This window comes from Ovis aries, chromosome 3 (genome assembly GCF_016772045.2).
Source record: "Ovis aries strain OAR_USU_Benz2616 breed Rambouillet chromosome 3, ARS-UI_Ramb_v3.0, whole genome shotgun sequence".
NCBI lineage: Eukaryota > Metazoa > Chordata > Mammalia > Artiodactyla > Bovidae > Ovis > Ovis aries.
This window is the reverse complement of record NC_056056.1, coordinates 10,984,043-10,997,746: the sequence shown is the minus strand read 5'-3', so window position 1 is coordinate 10,997,746 and position 13,704 is coordinate 10,984,043. Positions and strand designations below refer to the sequence as shown.

General features: G+C 39.6%; 1 protein-coding gene across 6 annotated transcripts in view; it reads right to left on the bottom strand.

Annotated features, from left to right (window-relative positions):
* Positions 1–13,704, bottom strand: part of GOLGA1 (golgin A1) — a 47,340-nt gene that overhangs the window by 26,757 nt on the left and 6,879 nt on the right. For 5 of the 6 annotated variants that reach the window (XM_060411805.1, XM_004005642.5, XM_060411809.1 and 2 more), the window contains exons 4-10: positions 13,046–13,136; positions 10,968–11,042; positions 9,813–9,910; positions 8,290–8,322; positions 6,069–6,197; positions 5,405–5,574; positions 4,793–4,904 (exon numbers count right to left, since the gene is read on the bottom strand). In XM_060411805.1, the coding sequence (XP_060267788.1) occupies positions 4,793–4,904; positions 5,405–5,574; positions 6,069–6,197; positions 8,290–8,322; positions 9,813–9,910; positions 10,968–11,042; positions 13,046–13,136 (708 nt within the window). The remainder of the gene's footprint in view (positions 1–4,792; positions 4,905–5,404; positions 5,575–6,068; positions 6,198–8,289; positions 8,323–9,812; positions 9,911–10,967; positions 11,043–13,045; positions 13,137–13,704) is intronic. The other variant, XM_060411807.1, reaches the window with a different exon arrangement.

Genomic DNA, 13,704 nt, shown 5'->3' with positions numbered 1-13,704 from the left:
TTTTAATTTTAATTAGGTCCCATTTGTTTATTTTTGCTTTTATTTCCAGTATTCTGGGAGGTGGATCATAGAGGATCCTGCTGTGATTTATGTCAGAGAGTGTTTTGCCTATGTTCTCCTCTAGGATTTTTATAGTTTCTGGTCTTACGTTTAGATCTTTAATCCATTTTGAGTTTATTTTTGTATATGGTGTTAGAAAGTGATCTAGTTTCATTCTTTTACAAGTGGTTGACTAGTTTTCCCAGCACCACTTGTTAAAGAGATTGTCTTTAAACCATTGTATATTCTTGCCTCCTTTGTCGAAGATAAGGTGTCCATAGGTGTGTGGATTTATCTCTGGGCTTTCTGTTTTGTTCCACTGAAGATCAGTTCTTGATCTATAAATTCAGTGCAATCAAAATTAAAATCCCAGCAAGTTATTTTACGGATATCAACAAACTTATTTTATATGGAGGGGCAAAAGACCCAGAACAGCCAACACAATGCTAAAGAAGCATAATGTCAGGACTGCCACTATTTGACTTTAAGACTTACTACAGCTACAGTAATTATGACAGTATAGTATTGGCGAAAGAACAGACAACTAGATCAATGGAACTGAGTAGAGCACCCACAAATACAGTCAACTGATCTTTGACAAAAGAGCAAAAGAATACTATGGAGCAAAGTCAGCTCCTTCAACAAAAGGTGTTGGAAGAGCTGGATACCCACATGCAAAAAAAAAAAAAATGTAGACACAGACCTTACACTTTTCATAAAAATTAACTGAAAGTGGATCACAGGCCTAAATATAGAACTCAAAACTATAGAACTCCTAGAAGATAACATAGAAGAAAATCTAGGTGGTGTTGGATATGACAATGATTTGTTAATTGTAACACCAAAGCCGTGATCCATGAAAGAAATAACTGACAAGTTGATTTCATCAAAATTAGAAGCTTCTGCTCTGCAAAAGACAATGTCAAGAGAATGAGAAGACAAGGACAAACCAAAGACTAGGAGAAAATATTTGCAAGAGACACATGTGACAAAGGCCTTTATCTAAAACATATTAAAAAAAACTCTATGATTCAACAATAAAAAAAACCCTCAAAAATAAGAAAACAAACAGCTCAAGGCAAAGACAAAGAAGGTACAGGAAAGAAAGAAAGAAACAATCTTTATTTGCAGATGAAATGATTGCTAGACTCTATAGGGCTTCCCTGGTGGCTCAGAGGGTAAAGCATCTGCCTGCAATGCGGGAGACCTGGGTTCAATCCCTGGGTCTCCCACTCCAGTACTCTTGACTGGAGAATCCCATGGATGGAGAAGCCTGGTGGGCTACAGTCCACAGGGTCGCAAAGAGTCGGACATGACTGAGTGACTTCAGTAGCAGCAGTAGCAGTATAGATCCACTGTTAAGCTTAATAAGAGTTAGTAAGTTGTGAAAAATTAATACATAAATATTTCTATATGCCAGCAACCAATACAAAAAATACTTTTTAAAATTCAGGTTTGGTGTAAAAAATAAAGCACCTAGGAATGAATTTAATGCTAACAAACCTTTATGGGAAAAATGAGAGAACGTTGTTGAAAGTCATTTTTAAAGAAACAACAACACTGAATATCTAGAGTCACAGAGGCCATGTTCTTGGATAAGAAAACTCACATGATAAAGTAATCAATGCTCCCCAAATGCATCTTCAGATTCAATGTACTTCCAATCAATATCCCACTGGGTTTCTTTAAAGAGCCTGACAGCTTGTTCTATGGGAGAGCAGTGGGCCAAGGATATTCAAAATATCCCTAAAAGAGAACTGAGTTGGGAGGCTTATCTCGTCTGTAGCTAGTAAGGCAATGCATGAAAGAAAAGTGAAGTTGCTTAGTCGTGTCTGACTCTTTGTGACCCCATGGACTGTAGCCTACCAGGCTCCTCGGTCTATGAGATTTTCCAGGCAAGAATACTGGAGTGGGTTGCCATTTCCTTCTTCAGGGGATCTTTCTGACTCAGGGACTGAACCCGGGTCTCGCGCATTGTAGGCAGACGCTTTACCGTCTGAGCCACCAGGAAAGCCCTGCACTGCCAGGAAGGCAATGCACAGCATTGTGGAAATACCACAGTGGCATACACCCCAAAGTCCAGCAGTGGTTCCATACAACCGACAAAGGAGCATGGTAGCCAGTATATATATAAAGAATTCCAACAATTAATGAGAGAAAGACATAAATGCAACAGAAAATGGGCAAAAGATTTGAACCAGCACTTCATAGAAGAGTGAAAACGATAGATAAACACATAAAAAGATGCTCAACTTCATTAATAATCTGAGAAAAGCAAATTAAAATCATGGTGAGAGGGAATTCTCTGGCGGTCCAGTGGTGAGGACTCCTTGCTTTCACTGCTGAGGGCCTGGGTTCAATCCTGAACTAAGATCCTATAAGACGTACAGTGCGGCCAAAAAACAATCATGGTAAGAAAATCTGAAGATGCATTTCATGTTCACCAGACTGGCAAAAATTAAAAGTCTGACAATATCCCACCTTGTCAAGGAAGCAGAGCAACCCAAATTTTCATACTCCATTGGTACAAGTTTGTAAATAACTACCACTACTATGGTAGTTATCTAATAGAGTTGACCCAAACTTTTAACATCTTAAATAGACCCCAGAGTTAACTCTTTTTAAAGAAAAATTTTTTTAATTTATTTGGCTGTGCCAGGTTTTAGTTGTGGCATGTGGGATCTAGTTCCCTGACCAGGGATTAAACCTGGGCCCCCAGCATTGGGAATGTGGAGTCTTAGCCACTGGACTACTAGGGAAGTTCCCAGAGTTAACTCTTTCACAGGCAGACAAAAGTTCACAACAGCCTTGTTTGTGAAAGTAAAGAAGCTGAAAAAATGTTCATATCAATAGAACAGATAAATAAACTCTAGTAATTTCACACTATACAGTTGAGAGAAGATTAAATTATAGTGGCATGTGTCCATATGAATGTGTCTCAGGAATATAATCTTGAGCACAGAAAGCTAGTGTTAGAAAAATACCTACAGCATTTTATTTAAGCCTGGTGAGCTGCAGTCCATGGGGTTGCAAAGAGTTGGACATGACTTGGTGACTGAACAACAAGCATGATACAGGAAAGAAGATGATGTTTAGGGATAAAATTATAAAGCAAAGCAAAGAAGTAGAATAATTTCTGGATAGGCTGACTTAAGAAAGAAATGGGATAGAACAGACAGGGCACACAGAATCTCAAAGGTAAACATTCCTTTTCTTAACATGGCAGGCGGGAATAGTAGCTACGTGGGGGTTCATTAGCTTGTTACACTTTTGATCTTACTTACGTGTCATAAATACTATTTTGTATCTACTCAGTGTTAACAAGGACAACACAGAAACTGACTCTAAACTCATTTTTATGAGAAAACTGCCCTTCCTCTAGTGCTCTCTTAGCCTGATAACTGACAACATTGGCCACTTAGCTGATTAGGCTAGAAACCCAGTAATCACCCCAACCTTTACTCTCGCTCTTCTCCTATATTTACCACGTACCAAGTAGGTCCGTCTCTTCACTATTTCTTAAATTTGTCTTCTCTCCCATTATTTCCAACCCCCACTCTTGTCAAAGCCACCATGTTATGCCTGGACAATGCAAGAGCTTCCAGCTGGAAACCCTTTCAGTGTTTCCTCTAACAGCCAAGCAACTCCCTCCCTTGCTGTGTTACCCTTCCAGCCTTCTTCCACTTCCCTGAAGGTGCCACTCAATTTACGGCCTCCAGATGTCTGGGTTCATGGTTTGTGCTATTCTCTATTTAAAATTCTCAGCCATCACCGCCCCCACCACCCCGCCTGCCTGCTTCAGCAGGTCATCTCAGTTCAAGCATCACTTCCTTAAAGGAAGTGTTCCGTGACTTCAACGCTAGACCTGATTTGATGCCCTCTTAAAAGATCTCACAGCATCCTGCAGTTTTCCTTCACAGCAGGCATTATAGTTTGCAATTATCTATGTGATTATTGATTAATGTCTCACTGCTCCTCTAGACTAAGTTCCGCAAGGGCAAGGGTGATTGATATCTGTTTTTCTCAGCCTAGTATTTATAACACCTAGCACAGAGCACAGTGCTTGACACATAATAAAGCTCAAATTATAGTTTTAGAATAAATGAGTTAACTTAGTAGGACCAGAGTCTGGAAAGTTAGTTTTTCCAATTATGAAAAGAGTGGATGGTTCTAACTGATACCAAACAGTTCCACAAACCGCAAAGCTTTATGTCTGTTATCCTCTCCACTCTCAAAGTCCCAAATGTATTCTGTACCCTTCTGTCTTTTTTGCTTTCGGCCTGTTCTACCCATCCTTGAAATTCCAATTACGCCAGGAAGAGTTCCTTGATTACTGCACTGGAAATGCACTCTCCCTATGGCACACATCCTGCATTTGAAAAACCTAATTCACTTATTTGGGACTTCTTGAGATGTGAATTTTTTTCTTGTCAAACAGAAAGTTTTGACTTCTATAAGGAAACAGTAAGCTTCTGAGACAAAACACTATAGGTATCTAGATTTTCTGTTTGATGTAGAGATGAACCTTGTATCACAGACATTCATTTATGTAAGATCTATTCATTGGGTCCTCCTTGTTGTGAGGCAACTAAGCCCATGTGGAGGCAGACTTGTTACACCGGGAACTAGGGCACTGTGGGTTGCACGAGAAACAGAAGCTTCACCAGACACTCTGGTGCAGAAATTTTTGCAGGTTTAGTTTTTACCCCATTCATGAATCCTAGGAACTCGGGTCCATTCCTGGTACTCTTACCTTTTGCAAATCAGTGGAAAGTTGCTGAATGAATGCTTGGAGCTCCTGTTCCTTTTGCTCCAGGACTGTGATCTTATTTTCTGCACCTGTTTTCGAAGCTGTCACATGATCTCTTCATTGAAAGAAAGCAGATAATGAACAAATTTGAATATCTCATCTAAGACACATTCTTCCACAGGAAAAACACACATGGTTCTTTACATGTCAGGGCTGCAAACATTAGCCATGTGAAGATTATCCATGGATAAGACTCCCTGACTCTCTCTGAAGCAGAAGTCCCAAGAGAAAAATTCCACCCAGGTTTGAACAAGAAATCCTGATCTGCCTTTAGCTACTCAACAGTTTAGCAACTAAAACAATCTAAATTGCTTGGCAGGGTTGGAGGTGTTCTGAGCTTGGCAGGGTTGGAGGTGTTCTGAGCTTGGCAGGGTTGGAGGTGTTCTGAGCTTGGCAGGTTAGAGGAGTGAGGGGTTTGGGAATGGACAAACCCCGAAGACTGTGCAGAAACTAAGATCAGAAAGTGCCACAGTGAGCAATGGGGAAAGATAGGTAGGCTCAAGCCAGAGCTACACTAACACCACTTCCCATGGGCCCCACAGACCAAGCAAGAACCTCTGCTCTTCCAGCGCTGAGTAGTGTCTCTGCAGTTCTTCCAGCTTCTGGCTTAAGTCTAACGAAATCTGACTGGACGTCACCAATTCCTCCTGGGTGCGACTAAGTTCTCTGGTTCGTGCCTCCAATTCTTGCTCCATTTTCCCCAAGCTTTCTTCTTTTTTTAAAAGCTGATACAAAGACAGAAAGTTTCACTGGGGTACTACTAAGAAATACCCTTGCAAAAAAATCTGGACCAAGGACTTCCCTGGTGGTCCAGAGGCTAAGACTGTGCTTCCTATACGGGAAGCGCCCAGGTTTGATCCTTGGTCAGGGAATTAGATCCCACATGCTGCAACTAAGAGTTCACAAGCCACAGCTAAGACCCAGTGCAGGCAAATAAATAAATAAAAACTGAAATTAAAAAAAAATCTGGACCAGTAAGGCAAGTTTTTGTAACATTTTTGTGAGCTTAGAAGGGATCTTGTAGGCCCAGCAGTTTAAAAAGAAAAAGGAAAGACATATCAAACAGAACTTCTCCATTTTAATAAATTGAAAGACATACAAATATGATAAATATCAAAGACAACTAAGGTATGTTTATCAGCAGTTAGAGTCACGACTAGCAAAGTCAGAGTAACTAATCATCTACTGAGGGTTTAGCTTCTAAGACAGAAATGCGCACCATGTGCTTTACTTTACTTAGCTCCTGTTGCTGGAATCCCTCTAATTCATCCATTTCATCTCTTCTTTGGAAAAGATTCAAACTCTGATTCTTCATTTCCTGTAACTGAGCTGTCAGAAACCTTTTATCCTATCCAGAAGAAGAAGACATCAGCTCAGGCAACCAGGACATGAGAAATTTGTATTATATAACCAGAATTCTTAACAATGGAAAACATTAAGGCAATTTCTTGTCAGTAGCAATAATACATGGATAATGGGAAGCTTTACAGTAATTATTTACAAAATTACCTACAAATTTTTTAAGGTAGAAATAGATTTTTTTTAAAAATGATAGTTGTGCAAAGAGGAAGAAGAGCTATAAAAGCTTAACATTTGAAAAGTGCTTCCATTTGGTTAGCAGTTCCAGATATCCATTTGACAAGTCTATCTCAGTGACATACTGAACTGGTTGAATAACATGCGTAACTGGAATAAGACTGATTCTCTTAAAACATTAGATGCATTTACGTAGAACTAGTTTCAGTTAGTACATTCAGACAGCAAGTCAACAAAAACTAGACATGACTAGAGTTGGGAGGTTACAATTTACTAAAGAATAGCTTCCCAAGATGAATTCTCTTCAGAACAAACTCTGGCTATTGCAGTTTCCAATTCTTGATTGAAAAGACTTTAAAACACTCTAAAAGTAACATTTCCAAAGATCACTATGGCTTAAAAGACCTACATAGATGTCTGATTCTTCTTTCCTGGTCTGAAATCTTTCCCAACTCCTCCTGTGGCGGTGGGGGAGCGGGGAGAAAAAAGCTCTTAGGGAACCGAAGTAGATTTTATTTACTTCAGTCCTATATGCATCCCCCTTTACCATAATCTTAAAAGATGAAAAAATAGTTCAATGAGAATTTAACTGCTACAATCTTAAGAGCTTCCTTTAAGACAAGAAAATTTTAACCTAACCCATACCTTTATATTTAAGAAGACCATCATTAACACCACATTTATACATATGTATGTGTGTGTATATATACATATTTCTTTTAAACACAAGTTTCTTTGGGAGATAGCTTGATTTTTCTATAATTCTTCCCTTACATAAATATGTTAAGACATTCTGATAGCTTGCATAATCAGATTTCTTTAGAACACACAAAGAAAACTGCTGGTTTAATTGGTGTTTTATCCCAAGAATGGTGCAATAATAAAACTCATTATTTTAATAAAATTAATAGTAAATATATTATATAGTTGAATATATCAATCTGAGAAATCATTTTCTATCATAAAGAATAAGTACTGAATGAAAAGAAGGAATGAATTAGGAAGCAGCATATAATTTGGGTTGAGCAAACTGACAATTGATTATTTTAAATTAAAATGTGTTTCTAATTGTAGGTGTGAAATTTCATTTTCCTGTTCATGTCTCAGAGCCAGGAACACATTACATAAGGCACCTACACAGTGTCATGGTGCTGGAATAATCAATTCTTCTCATCTATGTCTAGCTAAGAAGTTCTCTTATCTGCTCAGCATTAAGCCTTCAGAAATGCTCTCCTTCCCCACTGCATCCTCAAAAAGTATTCCCAGTGTTAACACCGTGTCAATCTGGGCTCTAGCAGGAAGCAGACTCAAATTAGGGATTTTGGAGAGTCTCATAGAGACTTTTCAAAGCTGTGGGTGGGGTAAGAAAATCCAAAAGAGATAATGTGCTAGTAGCATTGGGCATAAAGGGGGCAAAGGCATAAAGAAGAAACACAAGAAAGAGACAAGAAACACAGAAAGAGAAACTATATAGCTGAGGGTGAACCACAGGTAAAACTGAAGCTGTGACCTTTGGCCATGGGATGCAATCAAATAGAAGGGACCTCACGTGGAGATGGCTGGGGGAATAAACTTCTGATCACACTCTTCCACCTAGATCTTTTGGTGTTCCCCACTGGGGCCCTCAATTACAAGCCAGAGGGCAACGGAGCCCTGCTGATGCAGTCCCTATGGGCCTTCAGACACACAGAGAAAGGCAGGAGATGGGTAGAGAGTACACCAAGAAGGGCAAACAACAGATCACAACTATAAACGAAGACAAGAGCTTTCCAAGTCAGTGTCTAATCACCTGGCACCCTGCTGCCAAGAAGTGGTACCAGTGTACTAGGTACTGGAGAAAGCATTTTCCAAGCCCCAGAGAAGAGGCCAATATTCACAAGGAGACAAAAATAAGATGAACTAACCTTTTCAAGCTGATCCACTTTTTCTGACCATTCCTAAAACAAAACAATAAAGAAGTACAGTTTCCAGGCAAGAGTATCAACAAAATCAAGATTTTCAGAAAACAAAATAACCCTCCCACCTCACCCAAAGCAACATATCAATCAAACAAAATAGCACATTAAAAAAGCCACGATGTTGGCTTAACAGTAAGAAAGCCAAGAGTCCTAAAAGGAGAAGAAAATGAATTTTATATAAAATTCTAGAGCACAAATATAAGCCAGAAAACTTTTACAAAGCAGAGCACATAAAGCTATATAGCTCTTCTGATGCAGCTTTCACCTTCTTTCTGAGTCTCTGTCTCTGAGTACTGTTATTATTTCTTAGGAGTGGGTAGCAGGGAGCAGCTGAGTTGGTAACTCCGCAGTTGACACTTAAAAATTAATTTACTGAAAAAGAGGTGAACAGGGTGGTCTTCAGGAGTCCCTGATCATTATTTTCCTTCTCATTTTAATTTTTACCAATATCCTTCATGCCATCTGATAAAAGTTAAAGAAGAAAGGACTATGCCTCTTATTCACCAATCACAGAAGAGGGTAAAAAATAACCACTGGGACAAAAGGCTATATCCTAATTGCCTACAATCAAGTCCACCAATGCTAGATTATTTCTTCATTTACATTCACACCACAGTTATTCACTAAATATTGGTGAATGATGTTTTTTCCTAGCTGGTTAATGTCTGAGATGACTAATACACACTGTAAAACAAGTGTTATCATTATAATGCAAGCATGCTAAGTCGCTTCAGTTGTGTCTGACTCTGTGCGACCCCATAGATGGCAGCCCCCCAGGCTTCCCTGTCCCTGGGATTCTCCAGGCAAGAATACAGGAGTGGGTTGCCATTTCCTTCTCCACAATCATTACAATATTTGATGTTTATCCTAAATTTAAAATGCCACTGAACAAAATAAACTTTATAATTACTGTAATAACCAGTAATAGTATTATTTTCCTTTTCTACTGTCATTTATTCAGCATCTTTCAATGGATGGTTCTATTGAGGTTACAGAAATTCCTCTCAGTCTAGCTGGCTGGGGAAGAAGAAACTTGGGACAAAGGTTGTAAGAACTATGTACATCATGGATGATCGCTAGCTTAATAGCACCTTCTCCACTATAACAAGGTAAGTGCTTTGGGACAGGCTTTCAGACAGGTTTTTGGAGGGCAGAGATTCTTTTTTCCCTCATCTTGGGGGGAGCTCATCACCAGATTATGGACATACTACTTCTTTTCCTTCTCTATTTTACACAGCTACACAGTTGGAAAAGGATACTCACATATGGACACATTCTACGATCACAACTATAAAGTTTCTGGATAATTTCCCACCCTACAGCCAAATGAACTTTCAAAGAACTTACAAAGCACAATCCTTTTCTCCTAGATTGTACATATTTCCTACCAGGTTTATGGCATGAGTTTTGAAAGCATGTCGCCAAGTGAGACTTTCCCCCCAGTCTGGGCAGTGCCACACGTTAAATACCTGGTCCTTTCTGGCCAATGCCAAAGCCAGCCCTTCTGCCATTCTGGCTCTGTTGGCCTGGAACGTCTCATTCTGCTCTTGGAATTTCCTCATGGAAGCTGTTAATAAAGAGGCTCTCTTTGAGATATGGAGATATTTCAGAAACAGCGTGACAAACAGCCCATGTGATTGTAACACCTAACAAAAAAGGCCACGGTCACAAAAGTGGATTATGAGACTGGGAAAAACCTGACCCATCTTGACTTTCCCAGAAGCTTTCGGCCTTAGTAATAGACCTCAGTTCTGTTTTAGCTTGTTTCCTATTGGTTGCTGTTGTTGCTGTTGTTATAGTCAAGTATACACATTTAGGAAGATGTCAAAGGGTACTTTTAAAATGATACAGTGATAGAACACTGAGTCAGGTAGCCTGCCAGAAAACACCAGTGCTATTGCTAAGTGATGGCTACTACTATTTAATAGAATTAAAACAAAAGTCAGAACAAAGCAAAACAAACCTTTCTTTCACTTTATTTTCCTTAAAAAATTATTTTTTTTAGCACATATTATACCCATAAAAAATAACTTTCTACTTCTACTAGCATCTTTCTTGGACTGAACCCAAAGGAAAACATATAACTTAGGGTAAACTAAACAAAATGTATGTCCATTGTTGGAGGAGTGATGACAGAGATTTCCCCCAGTTATTGAACATAGCAGATACGGAGCTATGGCTAGAACCAAAGTTTCTTAATCTAGGCCCATGGACAGGCCCTAGATTTTCCTAAAATCTAAGGGCAGCCCACAAACCAGTTAACTGGATGATACACATAATATCCTTCTCCTAAGAAACATGCTCATAAGACAACATAAGTATGAATTATATGCTTATAGCTATCAGATAAATGTTATATCAACTCAATTAAGAAGTGTGCTGCTGCTGCTGCTGCTAAGTCGCTTCAGTCGTGTCCGACTCTGTGCGACCCCAGAGATGGTAGCCCACCAGGCTCCCCTGTCCCTGGGATTCTCCAGGCAAGAACACTGGAGTGGGTTGCCATTTCTACTCATATTATAAAGACTTGAGCTATGATGAAAGGCAAAGTTAACCATACACTACTGTTTTGTTTCAAAAAATTAAACCCTGGAAAGATTGAAAAAAGCAGGAAAAAAAATACGTACAATCCTGGTGTTTTTCTAAGGCAATTTCAAGCTTCTCTTTTATCTTCTGCAAGGTGCGGACCTGTTCAGCATAGTCTTGGGTGAGGAGTGTGACGCACATACCAGGCATGGACAAACATCAGGAAAGGAAGTTAATTAAACAAAACAAACAAAAAAAATGAATGAAAATGATGATGATTTTCTCAACCTGAAAACCATTCCTGTTAAGGAAAGCTGGGCAGACAGCCTCCCATTAACAATGAACAACACAGGCAAACAAGTATAGTACAAACTACCCACAGTGTAAATGTTAACTACAATCAGGCAGATTTGTTTAGCCTGGAGAAAAAATAAGAATTGGGCCTGGTCTGGTCATCACAGATGCCCTGCCACAAAAACCACTATTATCTCATTACTGAAATTCAAATCTCAGTTTACACCGACCTTCCCACTCTTGGCAGTAGGACAGATCAAAGGGAATTCATTGAACAGCTCACTTACAGTCCACACAACTGAGTGACAGTGGTCAGGACAACAGCAAAAACCTTACCACAGCAGTGCCTCTGCAATAAAAGCACTGAACTCTCTAGAATAAAGTCAGCCACAGAACTGAGTGGCCTATGCCATATTAAAGGTGAAAGTCAGAATTAATTACCTGGGTAGCCAAAGAAGATAGTATGGTGTAGTGGAAAAGTAGGCAGGCTCTAGTTCAAATCCCAACTGAGTCAGTCCTTAGCTGAGAGACCTTAAGCAAATGACTGATCCTAAGTATTAGTTTCTTCATTTATGAAATTATGGTATTAACTGTATCTACCAGAAAGGATGTATTAGATAATAAATGGAATGTTCTATTGCCTTAATTAGATAATAAACTAAGTGCTTTAGGCAAGTGGGACACAATGCCCAATAAAGGGTAGCTGCTACTGTGGTTGTTCTTCTTATTCATACTGAGCCTAGGACGTAAATGCACTTAATTAATGTCAGTCTTCTTGCCTGTCCCTTCTCTAACATCAGTCAAGCCCAAACAATTTAGGGAAGATGCATATTACCTTACAGCTTCCTCCCCAACATTGAACAAGTGTAAAGTTATTTCACCTCTGTTACTGATACTGCTTACAGGCAGAGGTCACAGGATAATAACACTTGAGTTTCAAGCAGACTGTAGTGAAAAGCAGGGACTCTAGCATCAAGCAAATCTGTGTTTGGATTCCAGCTCTATCACCTACTACTTGTGTGACCTTAATCTCACTAAGTCTTGTTAGGCTAGAGTGAGAACAAAATGAGATAATGGGCTGTCTAGCAGCTGTGAGTTACACTACGGGCCTTGATAACTACACACACACAAATACCTCACATATAACTTGGCGAATTCTGTAGTCTGTTGCTTTCTTTCCAGTAAAATGGGCATAAGGCCAAGGGACAAAAACAAACAGAAACCACTGACCACTTCACAGGCTGAAGCTTTCAAAATGTATCCACTGGCAGAAACCAAAATAAGAACTCACAACTCTATTACAGACATGCCCTGCTCAGGCAAAGAATATAATGGGAGTTGTGTAAACTGTAAACTGCACACAAAAGACATAATGAGAGTTACAGCTTCTATAAAGGCGCTGAAGTTTGAAATACCGCTAAAAAGTAGCCCCAAGACCCAGAATGATATTACACAGGTGATATGCGTCTGAGCAAGTGGCAATGTAGCACCAAACCGCGTCGGGTGCTGAAGAATCCAGTATCTATAGACCAACCCATGAAAATGCTATCTTTAGCCCTTTCCGCCTGAAGCAAGCTCGGCCAATGGGAGAAAGGGGGCTAAATCTACATACAATTTTTAATACATTTATATCCACAGCTAGAAATCTCAGGAGCAGAAAAACGTAAGTTATTTTAACTTTAAAACTTCAGTTTTGGATTTACACTATTCAATACACTAACAAAAGAAGGGAATAAGGAGGGTACAAGTTGCTCCTTTTTGACTAAGAAGATCAAAATATGTCAGAATAACTGTAAGGTTATGCCATGTGGCTTTTAAATAGGGAGAGAGGGTCAGGTGCAAGGCAATTTTCCCTTGGTTGCTTCTTATAAGTTCCTGGACATACCAGAAAGTCTGGCCTCTAGTTTCCGTATCTGTTCATTCCTTCTCAAAAGCTGGGATGAAAGATCTTCTCTGGAGCTGCTTCCGTCAGAAGCCTGTTGAGACAGAGACACTGTATTCATATATGGATTTTCAGCAGCGTGAGACCACATAACCAGAAACAGACATCTCTTATTTCAGGTTTGGTTACCCTTTAAGGAATCACCTAAAAGCTTCTCTACCTATAAAGAAGCAGCAACAGTCTCTCCATCTATAAAGTGAGGAGATACAAGATGCAAGACAGAGAAACTGTGTCTGTGTGTGTACATGGTATTGGAATACCCGGTGGGAACAAATCCATTATCTTCCCGACCCAGGAATTGAACTGGGGTCTCTTGCACTGTGGGCAGATTCTTTACCAGCTGAGCTACCAGGGAAGCCCATGATCACAGTGTACCAAGTACGTAATACAAAAAACATATTTTCAGATAAAAAAGTAAATCACTTTATTTTCCCAAAGGTAAAATCCTGGGGTAAAGGGAGGAAGGTTCTTTAGCAAGGGATTGAAGGCTGGATGGTCTGGCACTGGGACTTTACTGGTGGTCCAGTGGCTGAGAATCCGCCTTCCAATGCAGAGGATGTGGGTTTGATCCCTGGTCCAGGAACTAAGATTCCACATGCCCC